Here is a 15030-nt window from a genome sequence, read left to right on the forward strand (position 1 = left end):
CTTCAACAACAACAAAACTACTACTCACAGCAGAAATCTAGAGACAACAGACTACTTTGGGACAAATGATGATCCAGAACCTTACATTTTTGAGCCTGAGTATAAGGAAGATTACAACACGTTTTAGAAGCTGTCTACTAAACAGATGTAACTAGTGAAAAACATAAGCATCATGCAGCAGAGAAGTATTGCTATGTGCTAAACAAGAAATACAATCTACGAACATAATAAAACAATCACTTACAATGTACAATATCTGCCCTGCAATATAATCCTGCAATTGATAGGGTGTTCATATCTTCCCGTTTAGATGAATAATTAATCATAATCCTCACGAAGAGTTAAATTTAAAAAAAAGTGCCACAACAATAGTTTTTTGTGTATGTCTCGCCATCTCTGAGCCGATGTCAAAGTGTCAACCGTCTCCTATTAAAGTGAGAGGCATGATTTATAATCTAGAATTACCTTTCACCAATTTAGAGGCAAAGCTTCAGCAGAACACCGCCGAATCAATATGTCAATATAGCAGCATAAGCTAGCCACTTCTCTGTGATCAATGCGTCGCTAAAAATAGACTCGGTTAGTGCTTATAATAAAAATATGTCTAAAACGTGGTCAATATTCAGGCCACAAGATGGAAATGGAGTAATTTTGGCGGTCTTTGGATGGTTATTTAGAGGGCTTTGTGGGCGCAATAAACTTCATTGTTAGTTGACTTTTTAGCAAACTTTTTTTTACGATTTAGAATGCATTAAAAAAAACATGTTTTGGTCTTACATTAGGATTGTGAATGAGAAACAGCACATCTCTATCCCATTTTTGCATTTTTCCAGTATGACTTATTTGCTGACTATGAGCAGAGTGCAAGGGAGTTTCCCCACCCGTGATGTCATCAGATCCCGACTGTACAGAAATTGCCAAAGCTGCATATTCATAATGGCCGTTTGAAATTGTGGCATTTTGTGGATGTTTAGATGATATTTTCACATACTTTGCGGATTGGAAATATAATTGGACATGATTCAATTAATAAAATGAAACACAATTCAGCGTATACCGTAGTTTACGCTGTATAGCGCAGTCGTATATAAGCAGCACACACTAAATTTGAGAATACATTTTTTTTTTACATATATTAGCCAGACGGGACCATAAGCTGCAGAAATGTGTTATTTACACGGAAACATTTTGTAAAAAATTATTTAAATACCCAAATTAAAACTGCTGAGCTAACAAAACAGAAGTCCTCCTCATGGACCCACTAGCTGCGGAAGCTAGCTCTCCAATCAGCTAAACAGACTAAATGACTCCACGGTGACGTTTTGGGGAATTTACTGAGGATTTGTGAAACTGTAACAATACAAACAGTATTTGCAGGTTTTATAAAAAGTATTTGCATTATGGCCGTCAGCGAAGAAAAATCCATAAATTAGCCACGCCGTTTTATAAGGCACAGGGTTCAAAGCGTAGGAAAAAAGGGGCTTTTACCATGAATTGATTTACGTAGACCCCGACCTAAACAAGTTGAAAAACGTATTCGGGTGTTACCATTTAGTGGTCGATTGTGGGCTCTGTACCGAGGATGTCGTTGTGGCTTGTGCAGCCCTTTGAGACACTTGTGATTTAGGGCTATATAAATAAACATTGATTGATTGATTGAATTGTACGGAATATGTACTGAACTGTGCAATCTACTAATAAAAGTTTCAATCAGTCAATCTTATAGTCCGGAATTTACGGTAAATAGCATTTATTTTCCCATTATACTGGTATTTTGAGATGTGTAGCAAAGCCTTAAATTTTATTTTTGTACATAGCCGCCCTTCTTCAAGTGGTGGGTGTATACACGGGGCGGACCCGTCTAGCTAGTGTGCCGGGTCAGAGGCGGTATGGTTTCCACGAGGAAGGAGGTTTTTCCCTTCTTGACATCATACAAGGCTTTCTCAAAGACATGGCTCATAAACAGGCTCCCGGAACACGTTGCTGTTAGAGCGTCATCAAAAGTCACTTTTGCATATTAGTGGACCTTCTAAAGTCTGTACCTCCGCAGGTGAAGCCCACAGTCATCGTGAAGTAGTCACCAAGCTGTACCAGAAGTTGACCAAGGCGAAAGCAAATGCAGGCAACCTGGAGAGCGAAGTACGTAAATTAGAGGTCCAAATAGCAGAGAAGACCCTCCATCTGAATGCGGTGCAGCATGAAAATGACCAGATAGGTGCACGCGTTAAAGAGCTGGAAGCAGCTCTGCAGGCCGAGAAGGAGGTGGCCACTCGAACTGTTGCTCGGCAGGGGTCCACTCAGGAGCTCCTGAACCAAGCCCAGAATGACAGCAAGTTGTTCCAGCAACGACTAGAGGAGGCCCAAAACAAAGCCATAGCGAACGAGAAGGCTTTAACAGATGCCCAGAAGTCTTTCAACAACAGTTTTTCCAAGCTTCAAGCCGACCGTGATGACAGATTACAACAAATGCAGGAAAAAAACAAGGAGCTTGCCAGTAAGGCAGCTGAAAATGAAAATCATATTCGCAAATTAGAGCAGGAGAAAAACGAAAAGCAGGTGAGAACTGGTCAGCTTAAGAGGTGTTTTGACATATGTTTTATTCATTTGTGAAGGCACAATACGATTGATTTGTCGCTAGCTGTTCGCCCTCATTCATAACACACATGGTCTGCCTGAGAATAAAAAGACAGTAGGAGGCATAATGCTGCCAATTTAGCAAATAATCAGCAACAAACTCAGAAATGAAAGCACACGTACGTTCAAACCCAGAAAACTTAATTCACAAGAAAAAAATCAGAAGTATTTATGTGTGCGCATTAGGGTTGTCCCCATATCAATATATATCAATACCTTTCGAGACTTTTCTTTTTTATTTTATTTTTTTATTTTTTATGTCCTGCCCAGCTTCTCAGGCAAATCATATAGTAGATGTAGATGCCAGTGGCGTGCGGTGAGGTTAATGTCTGGTGAGGCACGACTGCATCCTCACAGTCAAATTTAAAAACCTATGAACCTGCAGTGCAGGTGTACCTAATGTTGTGTCCCTGCGGTCGTTCGCTGCTCCTGCAGCGCGAGCATTGTTGTTTTTGCACTTTTTGGCTTCTTGTTAAGTGACTTTTTTTGGGTGGATTCGGTCTTGCACGTGGAGGGTTTGGGTGTGGGCTTTGGTTGGTGTGGCTGAGGTGCTCCCGTCGGGCAGTGCATTCTGCGGCGGAGGTGCTTGGCACCAGGAGGCGGGGTTATGATACGAGCCTCACACAGTGTGTCTCCGCAGCAGATTTATGATCGCTCAGCACTAAAAATACGTTACACACATACAGTTGTTGACAAAATACACTGTACATTATATACCTCAGCTAACTAAACTATGGAAATGTATAATATAATTCATATAGCAATACGGTCTCACTGCACAGCAGGCCACCAGTTAGCCGAGTCGCAATCCATGGTGAGGCACAAGTGCCTCAACTGGCTGCTGATCACCGCACCGTCTCTTCTCAGTATTTGAACAGCAAATGTGAAAATAAAAATAAAAATAATCTAAAACTGGTGAAGTTAAATGGAAAATAACTTTAGTATAATCACTGGATACATATAACAATTTAATTAATTTTTTTTTTTTTTTTCTTTCCATGATGGCTGCCTCTAGTGACGGCACGCCACTGGTAGATGCCCATATCGGCTGTTCAGATTTACTTTACAAAAGAGAAGTGTAGGATACTTATCTTGTTGCCTTATTTGTATTTGACTTTATTAAATGTATTTATATTATCATTTGGTGCAGTCGGGCCGGAGCAGGAGGGGATAGAAAGAGAAAAAAAGGAAGACAGAGGGGGGAATTGTGGGGACAAGAGGGGGATTAGACAGAGAGACAAAAACAACAACAGCAAACACAACAACAACAACAACAACAGAGCAACATCAGCAAATACTACATGTACAAATATGATGGTAAAAGTAATAGCAAATAAGCAGTTAGTGAAAATAAAAAATAATACAGAAATGACAATGAGCATTATTACACTAAAAATGAAGCAATATGAATACCAATAGAAATAGCGCTATTGATAATAAACAATACCAATACTTTACCTTTATTATCAACAATACAATTGTTCAAATGCAACAATACATATACGTAATGATAGCTTGAGATACGAAAGAATGCAGAAAAATGGAGGGGAAGAAAGAGAAGCAACCTACATTAACCTTGTAGATTGTTATAGTAACAATAGGTTAAGCTTTGTCAGTGTGCCATGTGTTATACCCAGTTTCGAGACTTTTCTAAATAAAAGGGACCACAAAAAATTGCATTGTTGGCTTTTTTGTTTTAACAAAAAATCTTGCAGTACATTAAACATGTATCTTATTGCAATCGAATAACAATTTTGTCCTTAAATAAAATAGTGAACATACTAGACAACTTGCCCTTTAGTCGTAAGTAAGCAAACAAAGGCTCCTAATTAGTCTGCTGACGTATGCAGTAACATAGTGTGTCATTTTCCATTCTATTATTTTGTCAAAATTATGAGGGACAAGCTGTAAAAATGAATTATTGATCCACTTGTTCATTTACTGGTAATATCTGCTTACTTACTGTTTCAACATGTTCTAGCTACACTTCTTTTAAAATGTAATAATCACGTATTCTTCTGTTGTTTGGATACTTAATATTAGTTTTGGATGATACCACAAATTTAGTTATCGATCCGATACCAAGTAGTTACACTAGTTACATATTCAAAGTCCTCATGTGTCCAGGGACGTATTCCTGAGTTTATAAACATAGTATGAATTTTTTTAAAAGGAAAAAAGATTTTGTGGCGATAAAAAATATCAATGTAATCATAGTATCAACCAGATGCGCTCTTGTACTTGGTATCATTACAGTTGATGTCAGCTGTAGATCCACCCATGGCATTGGTTTACATTTAGGCGCGTTAGCTTTTGTTAGCGTTGAAGCAGGTGAGCTAGTGCATCCTCCTACGGTGTGTAGTGAAGCATGTTTAGCTATTCCTCGTCCTGCAAGGATGAAACTTGTAAGAAACGTACTTTATTTGTCGCCATGGAGGTGAGGATTAGTGATTTAGAAGTAGCTAAAACACTGCCGACTGTGGATGGATGATAGCTACCATGAATTGATTAACGTGGACCCCGAGTTAAACAAGTTGAAAAACTTATTCGGGTCTTACCATTTAGTGGTCAATTGTACGGAATATGTACTGTACTGTGCAATCTACTAATAACAGTTTCAATCAATCAATCAAAAAGCTGCAAGCTAGCTAGCCATGTCTTAAAGCACCTCTTCTTGAGGGCGTTTCAGTGTTATAACTTCACCTTTATTGTCAGTATTTAGGCCAAAATGGGTCCGTTCCCCCTTTTATGTCTACAAACTGTGTCTGCTTGTAAGTACTCTGTGATTGTGTGCTGCCGAATATGCTCCTCTGCTCGTAAATCCAGCAATGTCACAGCGTGACGACCCGCCGTCATGCCCAGGAGCCGGTACTTTTCAAACAGTATAGTACCGTTTTTGATTCATTAGTACCGCAATACTATACTAATACCGGTATACCGTACAACCCTAGTGCGCACGCACAAATTCAAGCACGTGTGTTTGTTACATTGCAATCAAACTGTAATTGATAGCAGACATCTGCATGGCTGGCCACGCCCAGACCACGCCCCCTTATGAATAGTAGCCATGTGCCTGAGATCTGCGCGCTCTGCCAAATCATAACTCGATAGGGGTTACTTCTTTCTCTTGATTCTAGCGAACTGGCATTGTTGTGGGGGTCAAGGAGGACTGAACAGGCTGAAATAAAAGAAGAAGTGGTCGGGTCAGGAAGAACGTGACGAAACGGATGTGCGTGGCCTGAACAGACTCTGTGAAAGTAGTGCTGCACTCCGTTTCAAAAGATTTTGCTGCAATGATACGTAAATCTTTAGAAGAGGCAGGTGACTCTGATTACCCCCAATATAAATATAATTTGTGTAACTTACAACAAAATGTGTTTATACATTAGCCTGCTTACAGCCAGATTAGAGTCACGTGAAAATTATGTAATAATTGGTTTGCAATCTTTTACATTTCAACATGCTAGCATGCGAAAGACTTTGATCTTGTTTGATTACTCAATTTATTATTGCAACTCAGGAGAGCTTCTTGCGGTAGCAGCCGTACATGACACAAACGAAGGTCACTCCTCCAGTGCCTGCTGCCCACTTGACTGAGCTAGATAAATTAACGATTGTCCTCACAAATATTGATATGAAGATGGAGCATCGAATGCATTAGGGAAAAAATCAAATTTGGGTATTTGCCTCTATCTTTTTTACATTGTTGAAATCAAATGTTTGCAAAGCCTGTGTCACGAAAGTATCCACAGCATTAAAAATGTGCATTCGTGAAGCATGAAGTTGTCAAGTTCACTCTTGATTCATCTCATCTTCTGCCGTAAAAAAGGGGCATACGCCAGGTTTTTGTGCATAAGCAAGCTGAATACATGAGGCCCCTGGTGTTGTTGACCCCTCCCCTATCTAAAGCTCTCACAGCCTCTTGTTAGTTACATTTAAAAAGCAACAAAACAAAACGATAGAAGGAAGTTTGTAGTTCTAAACATACTTGTTTTGCATTTTATGCGGTTGACTTACGTTTGGCAAATGCACCTGACCAATTTTGCAAATTTGACTATTGCGTAATTCCGTCATCCCCAAGTTCCCCCAGTAAAACACCAAGCCAAAAATAGATTGCAGTCCTGTGGAAAAAGAAACACCGACAGTAGTGTCTTTCCTTTTAATTCTGCTAGATTGGAACTTTCCCCCAGCAACATAAATGTATACAGTGCCCTCCTCCAAGTGGAGAACAAAATGCAAATATTGAACCTACTTATAAAAAGCCCTAAAATGCCTATTTTTGATGCTCTAAACTGCTTAATCCTCCTCCCACAGTTTTTAAACAGATTTTTGAGGGCCTTAACATGCACAAAAATGCATCAAATTTTACAAGTCTGTCAGGTAGCGGTCTAGTCTAACATTTAGAGGTCCCAAACCCTAATTTTAAAAAATGAGCTCTGTAGCGCCCCCTTTAAAGTTGGAAAAATTGAGCCCCTTTGCCCAGATTCATATTGTCACACAAATCGCTGGAGACATCTATCATGACAGGATGGACATGAAAGTTTAAGAACCCATATCCAAAAACCAACAGGAAGTCGGCCATCTTGGTTTGAGTAGGCTATTTTTTGGCTGAAAAGTGGTGGTACTTGAACAAACTCTTAGGGACTTTGACCGAATGAGTCGCTGTTAAAATGACAAAATGCTAGACGGATGAGCGATGATAAATTACGAAATAATTTCTCCAAAGCCATAAGATGTGGACGTGGCATGGCGCCAAACTTTGATCCGATGATTCGCCACAAAACACGAAAACGTTAATTACTCGACTCCACAAAATCCGGTCTCGATCCTAGTTATTATCTACTATTACTATGTATTACTACTATACTATCTATTACCTAATTATTATAATTATCCTAATCCCTGCTTGGCACTCAGCATCAAGGGTTTGAATTGGGGTTTAAATCAACAAAATGATTCCCGAGCGTGGCCAACGCTGCTGCTCACTGCTCCCCTCACCTCCCAGAGGGTGAACATGGGTAATGCAGTCAAATGCAGAACATAATTTCACTGCACCTAGTGTGGGACTTTAACTTTAACTTTTTTAATTATTACAAATAAAGACACCCTGAAGTGCTCGATGGGTCGATACCTGTTCATACCCATTCGTAGTAACAAAAACTGCTCTTTGCCATCACCATTTAAACAGGCATTACTACACTTTCAGTGATCAGAGACAGGTACTAAACTGATGGGCAATGATAAATGTAAAAAATGATTGCCTACACTATAAGATGTGGGGGGTGGCGACTTGTCCAGGGTGTACCCCGCCTTCCGCCCGAATGCAGCTGAGATAGGCTCCAGCGCCCCCCGCGACCCCGAAAGGGACAAGTGGCAGAAAATGGATGGATGGATGGATAAAATGTGGGCGTGGCATGGCGCCAAACTGGGAACTGACGGATCTCCATAAAACATTAATAACTCTGCTCCACAAAATTCGATCTCGATCTTAATTAGTAGAAATGCTGATGAAGACACCCTGAAAAAAAACACATTGCCAAAGTGGCATATTCATAATGGCCGTTTGAAATTGTGCCATTTTGTGGATGTTTAGATGATATTTTCACATACTTTGCGGATTGGAGATAATTTTAGAAGAAAAAATTTTTTTTCCAGATATTAGCTGCACCGGATTATAAACTGCAGAAATGTGTTATTTACAAGGAAACATTTGGTAAATATTTACCGTATTTTTCGGACTATAAGTCGCAGTTTTTTTCATAGTTTGGCCGGGGGTGCGACTTATACTCAGGAGCGACTTATGTGTGAAATTATTAACACATTACCGTAAAATATCAAATAATATTATTTAGCTCATTCACGTAAGAGACTAGACGTATAAGATTTCATGGGATTTAGCGATTAGGAGTGACAGATTGTTTGGTAAACGTATAGCATGTTCTATATGTTATAGTTATTTGAATGACTCTTACCATAATATGTTACGTTAACATACCAGGCACGTTCTCGGTTGGTTATTTATGCGTCATATAACGTACACTTATTCACCCTGTTGTTCACTATCCTTTTATTTATTTTAAATTGCCTTTCAAATGTCTATTCTTGGTGTTGGGTTTTATCAAATAAATTTCCCCCAAAAATGCGACTTATACTCCAGTGCGACTTATATATGTCTTTTCCCTTCTTTATTATGCATTTTCGGCCAGTGCGACTTATACTCCGGAGCGACTTATACTCCGAAAAATACAGTATTTACATACCTTATTTAAAACGGCTGAGCTAACAAAACAGAAGTCATCGATCTCGGTCTTAACTAGTAGAAATGATGATGAAGACACCCTGAAGAAAAACACACTCACTTGTGATTAAGGGCTATACAAATACAATTTGATTGATTGTTTGATTCAGCTTTAACCATTAAGAAGTAATTACAGTGGAACTTAAATGGTTCTTGATCTGTTATGTTCCCGTTTGAGAAAGTTTGTACAGCATTTAGGCAAATAAAGCGAATGAACCTATTTTTTCCCTAAAAAAATAATAGAAAAAAAGATTGTTGGTTTCAGCCTGGACAAAAGTTCTTATTGTAGTAAAATTTTGTGAGCTGTACACACTTTGAACACAATTTAATGCTGAGTAATAAACAGGAACATAATTAAGCGTATAATGTAATTATAAACAGAAAGAAAAATAAAGAAAATTCACTTTACCTTCTTGTCAGTGTCAAGTCCTGGCAACAAGAGACGGTGAGGAGGGAAAAGGGGGAGAATTGGGTCACTGGTGGTGTGGTTTCACTGTATTCTGTTACAATAGAAACGTTTAGAACTGTAAACTTGCTCATGTATACTTTAAACTTCAACAGCAGGCACAATCATTACAAACACCCGCTTGCCGTTACGTGTCTCACTTAAAACGTGTGTTAATTAAGAACACTGATACGGCGTGGCTAAGTTGGTAGAGTGGCCGTGCCAGCAATCGGAGGGTTGCTGGTTACTGGGGTTCAATCCCCACCTTCTACCATCCTAGTCACGTCCGTTGTGTCCTTGGGCAAGACACTTCACCCTTGCTCCTGATGGGTGCTGGTTAGCGCCTTGCATGGCAGCTCCCGCCATCAGTGTGTGAATGTGTGTGTGTGAATGTGGAAATACTGTCAAAGTGCTTTGAGTACCTTGAAGGTAGAAAAGCGCTATTATTTATATATAATGTATTTACATTTATTACATGTATTACATTTTTTTCTTGAGGGAACTCTCCTGAAGGAATCAATAAAGAACTATCTATTTATCTGGGAAGGAGCGCAGCACAACATCTCTCAATGTTCTTCCACCAACTACACATTTCCTTAACCTTTGAGGAAGGGATAATATATGACGACATGATACTGTATGTTGATGTGGGAAATTCAGGTGTTTGCAAACGCATTTTGTACACAAGCACTGTGTCCGGAGACAAATTGTATGCAGAAGCATAGACGGTGGTTTGTTATTGGAAAAGTTTCCTTAATTGGAATTAAGTTTCCTTAGTTCCTTAACATATAGAGCAGACTTGGGCAAAAAACGGCCCGCGGGGCCACATGCGGCCCATTTACATTTTCAATCCGGCCCGCCGGACGTTCAACATAATTTTTTAGACCTTTTTTTAGTCGCCATTATGATGTGCAGTGCTGTTTTCAAATGACCATAAGTCTTGAACTATAGAAAGTACTTAAATGGTTGGAATCCGCGCTTTTGGGTGTTATACAAGTTATTACGGTAATCTATGTCACAACAGCTCAGACGAGGAACAAAGCAGAGTGGGCAGGGTTTGTTTTCAGCGCAGGGACAGATGCGGAAGCAAATTTTTACAACAAGTTTCTGCATGAAAGTGATAATATATCATATTGTAGGTGTTTATTACACTTTGCATTCATATTCTGCTGTTTGTTACATTTGTGTTGTGTTTTGCTTGATTGTAAAAGATGTCTATCGAGGAGCTGGTCTGAAAAGTAAAAGAGGAGCGATGTTCATATGTTGTTAATATTCAGTGTTTTATTGTTCATAGTTAATATTGTAAATCCCACTTTCTTCATTTTAATGTACATTTTGGGTGTCCCATTCAGTAGAAAACTGTAAAATTCCATTCCGGTCATAACTTTTATAGAATTCTATCGGACATTTGTGACTTTTGGTATCAGTGTTCCTGGAAAAAAAAGGGACCCAAACACACATACTGTACAGCAGATTTTTACAGTTAAGTGTGTACATATAATTTATACACACATACATATTGGCCCCCCAGACACATTTTTTCTCTCAATGTGGCCCCAGAGTCAAAACATTTGCCTAGCTCTGATATAGAGTATTGTGCTTACAAAGTGTGCTGTTAAAACGCAACGCGTCTTGTCAATGTGTCGTCCCACTGAAAAATGTTGACCTGTGAGACAGCAACCTGTCTATTAGCATTTAAAACTAACCAAGTAAACCTATTTACAGTTCAAAGCAGAGAATACAAATGTGCAAATGCAGGGGATCTAATACTTTATTTTTAAATGTATTCGCCACAGACTTATCAAAGGCAAATGCAGCAGGATATGGCTGAAATGTCAAAGAACCTGTCAAAGTGTGAAGCTTCTCTGGAGATTGCGACAACATATCGTAGGGATTTGGAGGAGGAGAAGGCTCGGCTAATCAAAGAGATCGACAAACTTAAAGGAAAGGTAAGAAGGAGATGTTTATTTCCACAGCATCAAACGACGAGTGCATGATTATTGTAGAAGACAAGGTACCGTGCAAAGTAGCTCTTTTTTATATATATATATATATATATATATATATATATATATATATATATATATATATATATATATATATATATATATATATATATATATATATATATATATATATATATATATATATGTATGTATGTATGTATATATATATATATATATATATATATATATATATGTATATATATATATATATATATATATACATATATATATGTGTGTACAGTATATGTATATATAGATACATACACACACACACATATGTATATACGCACACACACACATACATAAAAAATATATATACACATACATACACACATATATATATATATATACATACACATGTATATACACACACATACTGTATATATTTACAAACATACATACAAACACATACATACACACACACATATATATATATGTATATGTATATATATATATATATATATATACACTACCGTTCAAAAGTTTGGGGTCACCCAAACAATTTTGTGGAATAGCCTTCATTTCTAAGAACAAGAATAGACTGTCGAGTTTCAGATGAAAGTTCTCTTTTTCTGGCCATTTTGAGCCTTTAATTGACCCCACAAATGTGATGCTCCAGAAACTCAATCTGCTCAAAGGAAGGTCAGTTTTGTAGCTTCTGTAACGAGCTAAACTGTTTTCAGATGTGTGAACATGATTGCACAAGGGTTTTCTAATCATCAATTAGCCTTCTGAGCCAATGAGCAAACACTTTGTACCATTAGAACACTGGAGTGATAGTTGCTGGAAATGGACCTCTATACACCTATGTAGATATTGCACCAAAAACCAGACATTTGCAGCTAGAATAGTCATTTACCACATTAGCAATGTATAGAGTATTTCTTTAAAGTTAAGACTAGTTTAAAGTTATCTTCATTGAAAAGTACAGTGCTTTTCCTTCAAAAATAAGGACATTTCAATGTGACCACAAACTTTTGAACGGTAGTGTATATATATATGTATATATATATATATATATATATATATATATATATATATATATATATATATATATATATATATATATATATATATATATATATATATATATATATATATATATACATATATATATAAGCAGGGGGGTAATGTGTCCCATTTTTTTTAGTCTTTGGTATGAACTCACACCTACCGATCTCGGGGCGGACACTCTAACCTTGGCTAGTCAGTTCATTCTTTGCTGAATGTAGTCTTTTTTTGTGTCATAAAAAGTGTTACTAATGTAAGTAGTGTACTTACTACACACCAGGTGTTTGATTATAATGTGCATCTTAGTTTTCATTAACAAATTTGGAGGTGTTGATATCCCCATGTAAAATTGCTTATGCTAAGCGAAGCCAATAAATATTAGCATCAAGCTAGCGCATTTTTGGAAAAGTGGAGCCTTACTTACATTGGAGTGTTTTTCGAGTCAATTTGTTTGTTAGCATTAAAAATTGCAACATTGCCTCGAGGTAGTCTGGATGAGTCCGCTTTCAGTGCTGCTGGAGTAATCGCCAAATGCCAATGTGCAAAGAGTCGGTACCGTAACATGGCACTGTTCGTGAATCAGTGCCCAGTAGTACCAAAAAATATCGGATTTGGTACCCATCCCAAATTTTGAATGTGTTCTGTCTGAGAGACAGCTTTTTTCTGAACAAGAAAAATAGTCATGCTTCAACATGGATCTGGTCACAGCCCTACTCAACATTTTCATTTGATACTCTGATCCTTCTACCCCACTCAACATTACTGACACGTCTCCTTTGTCATGCAGCTGGAGGAAAGAGAAGCTCAATGCTTCCAAGCTGAGAGGAACAAAAATGATCGAATGATCCAAATGGATGAAAGAGAGAAAGAAATCAGTGTTGCCGCTCGGAAACAGAAAGAAGCACAGGCTGCCGTGGACGCCGCCAATGACATTGTCCAACAGTTAGAAGAGACGACGCATAGGTGAGTGCCGAGGGACTGATCGATCGCTGGAATGACAAACCCTTATGTTCTGTTGACTGTGATGCCGCATCAGGCTGGAGATCGAAAACATCAGGCTCAAGGCTTCTGCAAATCAACACTGCCACAAATTTGAAGCACTTCAAAAAGTCGCTCAGGAGGACGCAAGGGTGAGTGCTACGTTTTTGTGCCACAATGAAATAACTATAAATCCTAAATCAAATAGGAATGGTCATTATATAATTTTAATTGTGGAATACAGGGTGTATAAGGGGTCATATTATGATTTTTTTCTTCTACATGTAACACTTCCTTGTGGTCTAGACAACATGTAATGGTGGTTCTTTGGTGAAAATGTTGTATAGATTATGTTTTACAGTTCATCTTCAAGGCGCTTTCTGAGCGTCTCTTAGGATGCGCCGTTTTGTGGGCGGTCTAATTTATGTGCCTCCACTTCGACAGCGTCTTCTTTCTGCCGTCTTTGTTGTAGTTTTTAGCATTTCCATAGCGAGACTACTGACAGATATAAGTTAGAACTAGGGTTGTCCCGATACCAATAATTTGGTACCGGTAAAGGTGACAAAATGTATATTGATACTTTTCGATACTTTTCCAAACAAAAGGAACTACGAAAAAGTGTACATTTTGGCTTTATTTTAACAGAAAATCTTCCAATACAATAAACATACACTCAGGGCCGGCCTGTGGCATAGGCCGTATAGGCAAATGCTAAGGGCGCCGTCCATCGGGGGCGCCAAGCCAGTGCCACAAATGTTGGAGAAAAAAAAAAAAAAAAGTTGGTACTATTATTTCTAAATACAAAAAATAATCCCACGTTAATTAAAATGCAAAGTAAAGCCTATTTAATAGAAATATTATTTGTTACAACATTACGCCTCCCTCCCTTCCCGTATCATGACTCTTACCACATCAAAAAATCAACACAAGATGTCAAAACGGCCAAAACTGTCAGGTGCCCAGGGAAGAAAAAAGAGAAAAGAAGAGGAGGAGAAAGGAGAAAAAGACAGAGGTAGCAGGTAGGTAACGTTAGCCTACATGAAATTATTTGTCTGTTACAGAATGTGATAGTAACCTGGCTTTTTAGCATTAAGCTAATGTTACATGATTCGGCAATTGCTAATCAATAAATAGCTAGTTCTGTTTTAACGTCGGGTTAATATTGTGGAGGGGGCTAAATTGTTATGGAAAATAATAATGTAATGTTAGGTAATTACAGTACTCCCACCTTACATTCCTCAGGGACATTTGTATTAGATCTTTTAAGCAGGTGTTTTTTGTTTACATTGTTATTGCCTTCTGGTTAGCTAATGTTTGCCCTGCAGGTAATAGTCACTTTTTATATTAGGTATAGTTGTAAGCCTAGTTGTTAAAGTGCACATTATTAATGTTAATTAAGCAATATCACATGAGAGGGAATGCTGTTTTTTAATTTGAGCACTGCTGTGATTCGGTTAAAGATAATCATAACATAACATTCTCATATAATATGTTAATTTGCTTTCTTTAAGTAAAAAAAAAGGTCAAAGACAAAGCTATTCGGTTTCTTGTGAGTATATACACTTCACTGCCGATGTGGGGGGGCGCCACCTAAAATCTTGCCTAGGGCGCCAGATTGGTTAGGGCTAGGCCTGCATACACTACCGTTCAAAAGTTTG

General features: G+C 38.1%; 1 protein-coding gene across 6 annotated transcripts in view; it reads left to right on the forward strand.

Annotated features, from left to right (window-relative positions):
- Positions 1-15030, forward strand: part of LOC133646874 (ankyrin repeat domain-containing protein 26-like) — a 75055-nt gene that overhangs the window by 41606 nt on the left and 18419 nt on the right. For all 6 annotated transcript variants that reach the window (XM_062042734.1, XM_062042735.1, XM_062042740.1 and 3 more), the window contains exons 23-26: positions 2051-2556; positions 11174-11326; positions 13182-13357; positions 13431-13524. In XM_062042734.1, the coding sequence (XP_061898718.1) occupies positions 2051-2556; positions 11174-11326; positions 13182-13357; positions 13431-13524 (929 nt within the window). The remainder of the gene's footprint in view (positions 1-2050; positions 2557-11173; positions 11327-13181; positions 13358-13430; positions 13525-15030) is intronic.

This window comes from Entelurus aequoreus, linkage group LG03, assembly GCF_033978785.1.
Source record: "Entelurus aequoreus isolate RoL-2023_Sb linkage group LG03, RoL_Eaeq_v1.1, whole genome shotgun sequence".
In the NCBI taxonomy this organism is placed as follows: domain Eukaryota; kingdom Metazoa; phylum Chordata; class Actinopteri; order Syngnathiformes; family Syngnathidae; genus Entelurus; species Entelurus aequoreus.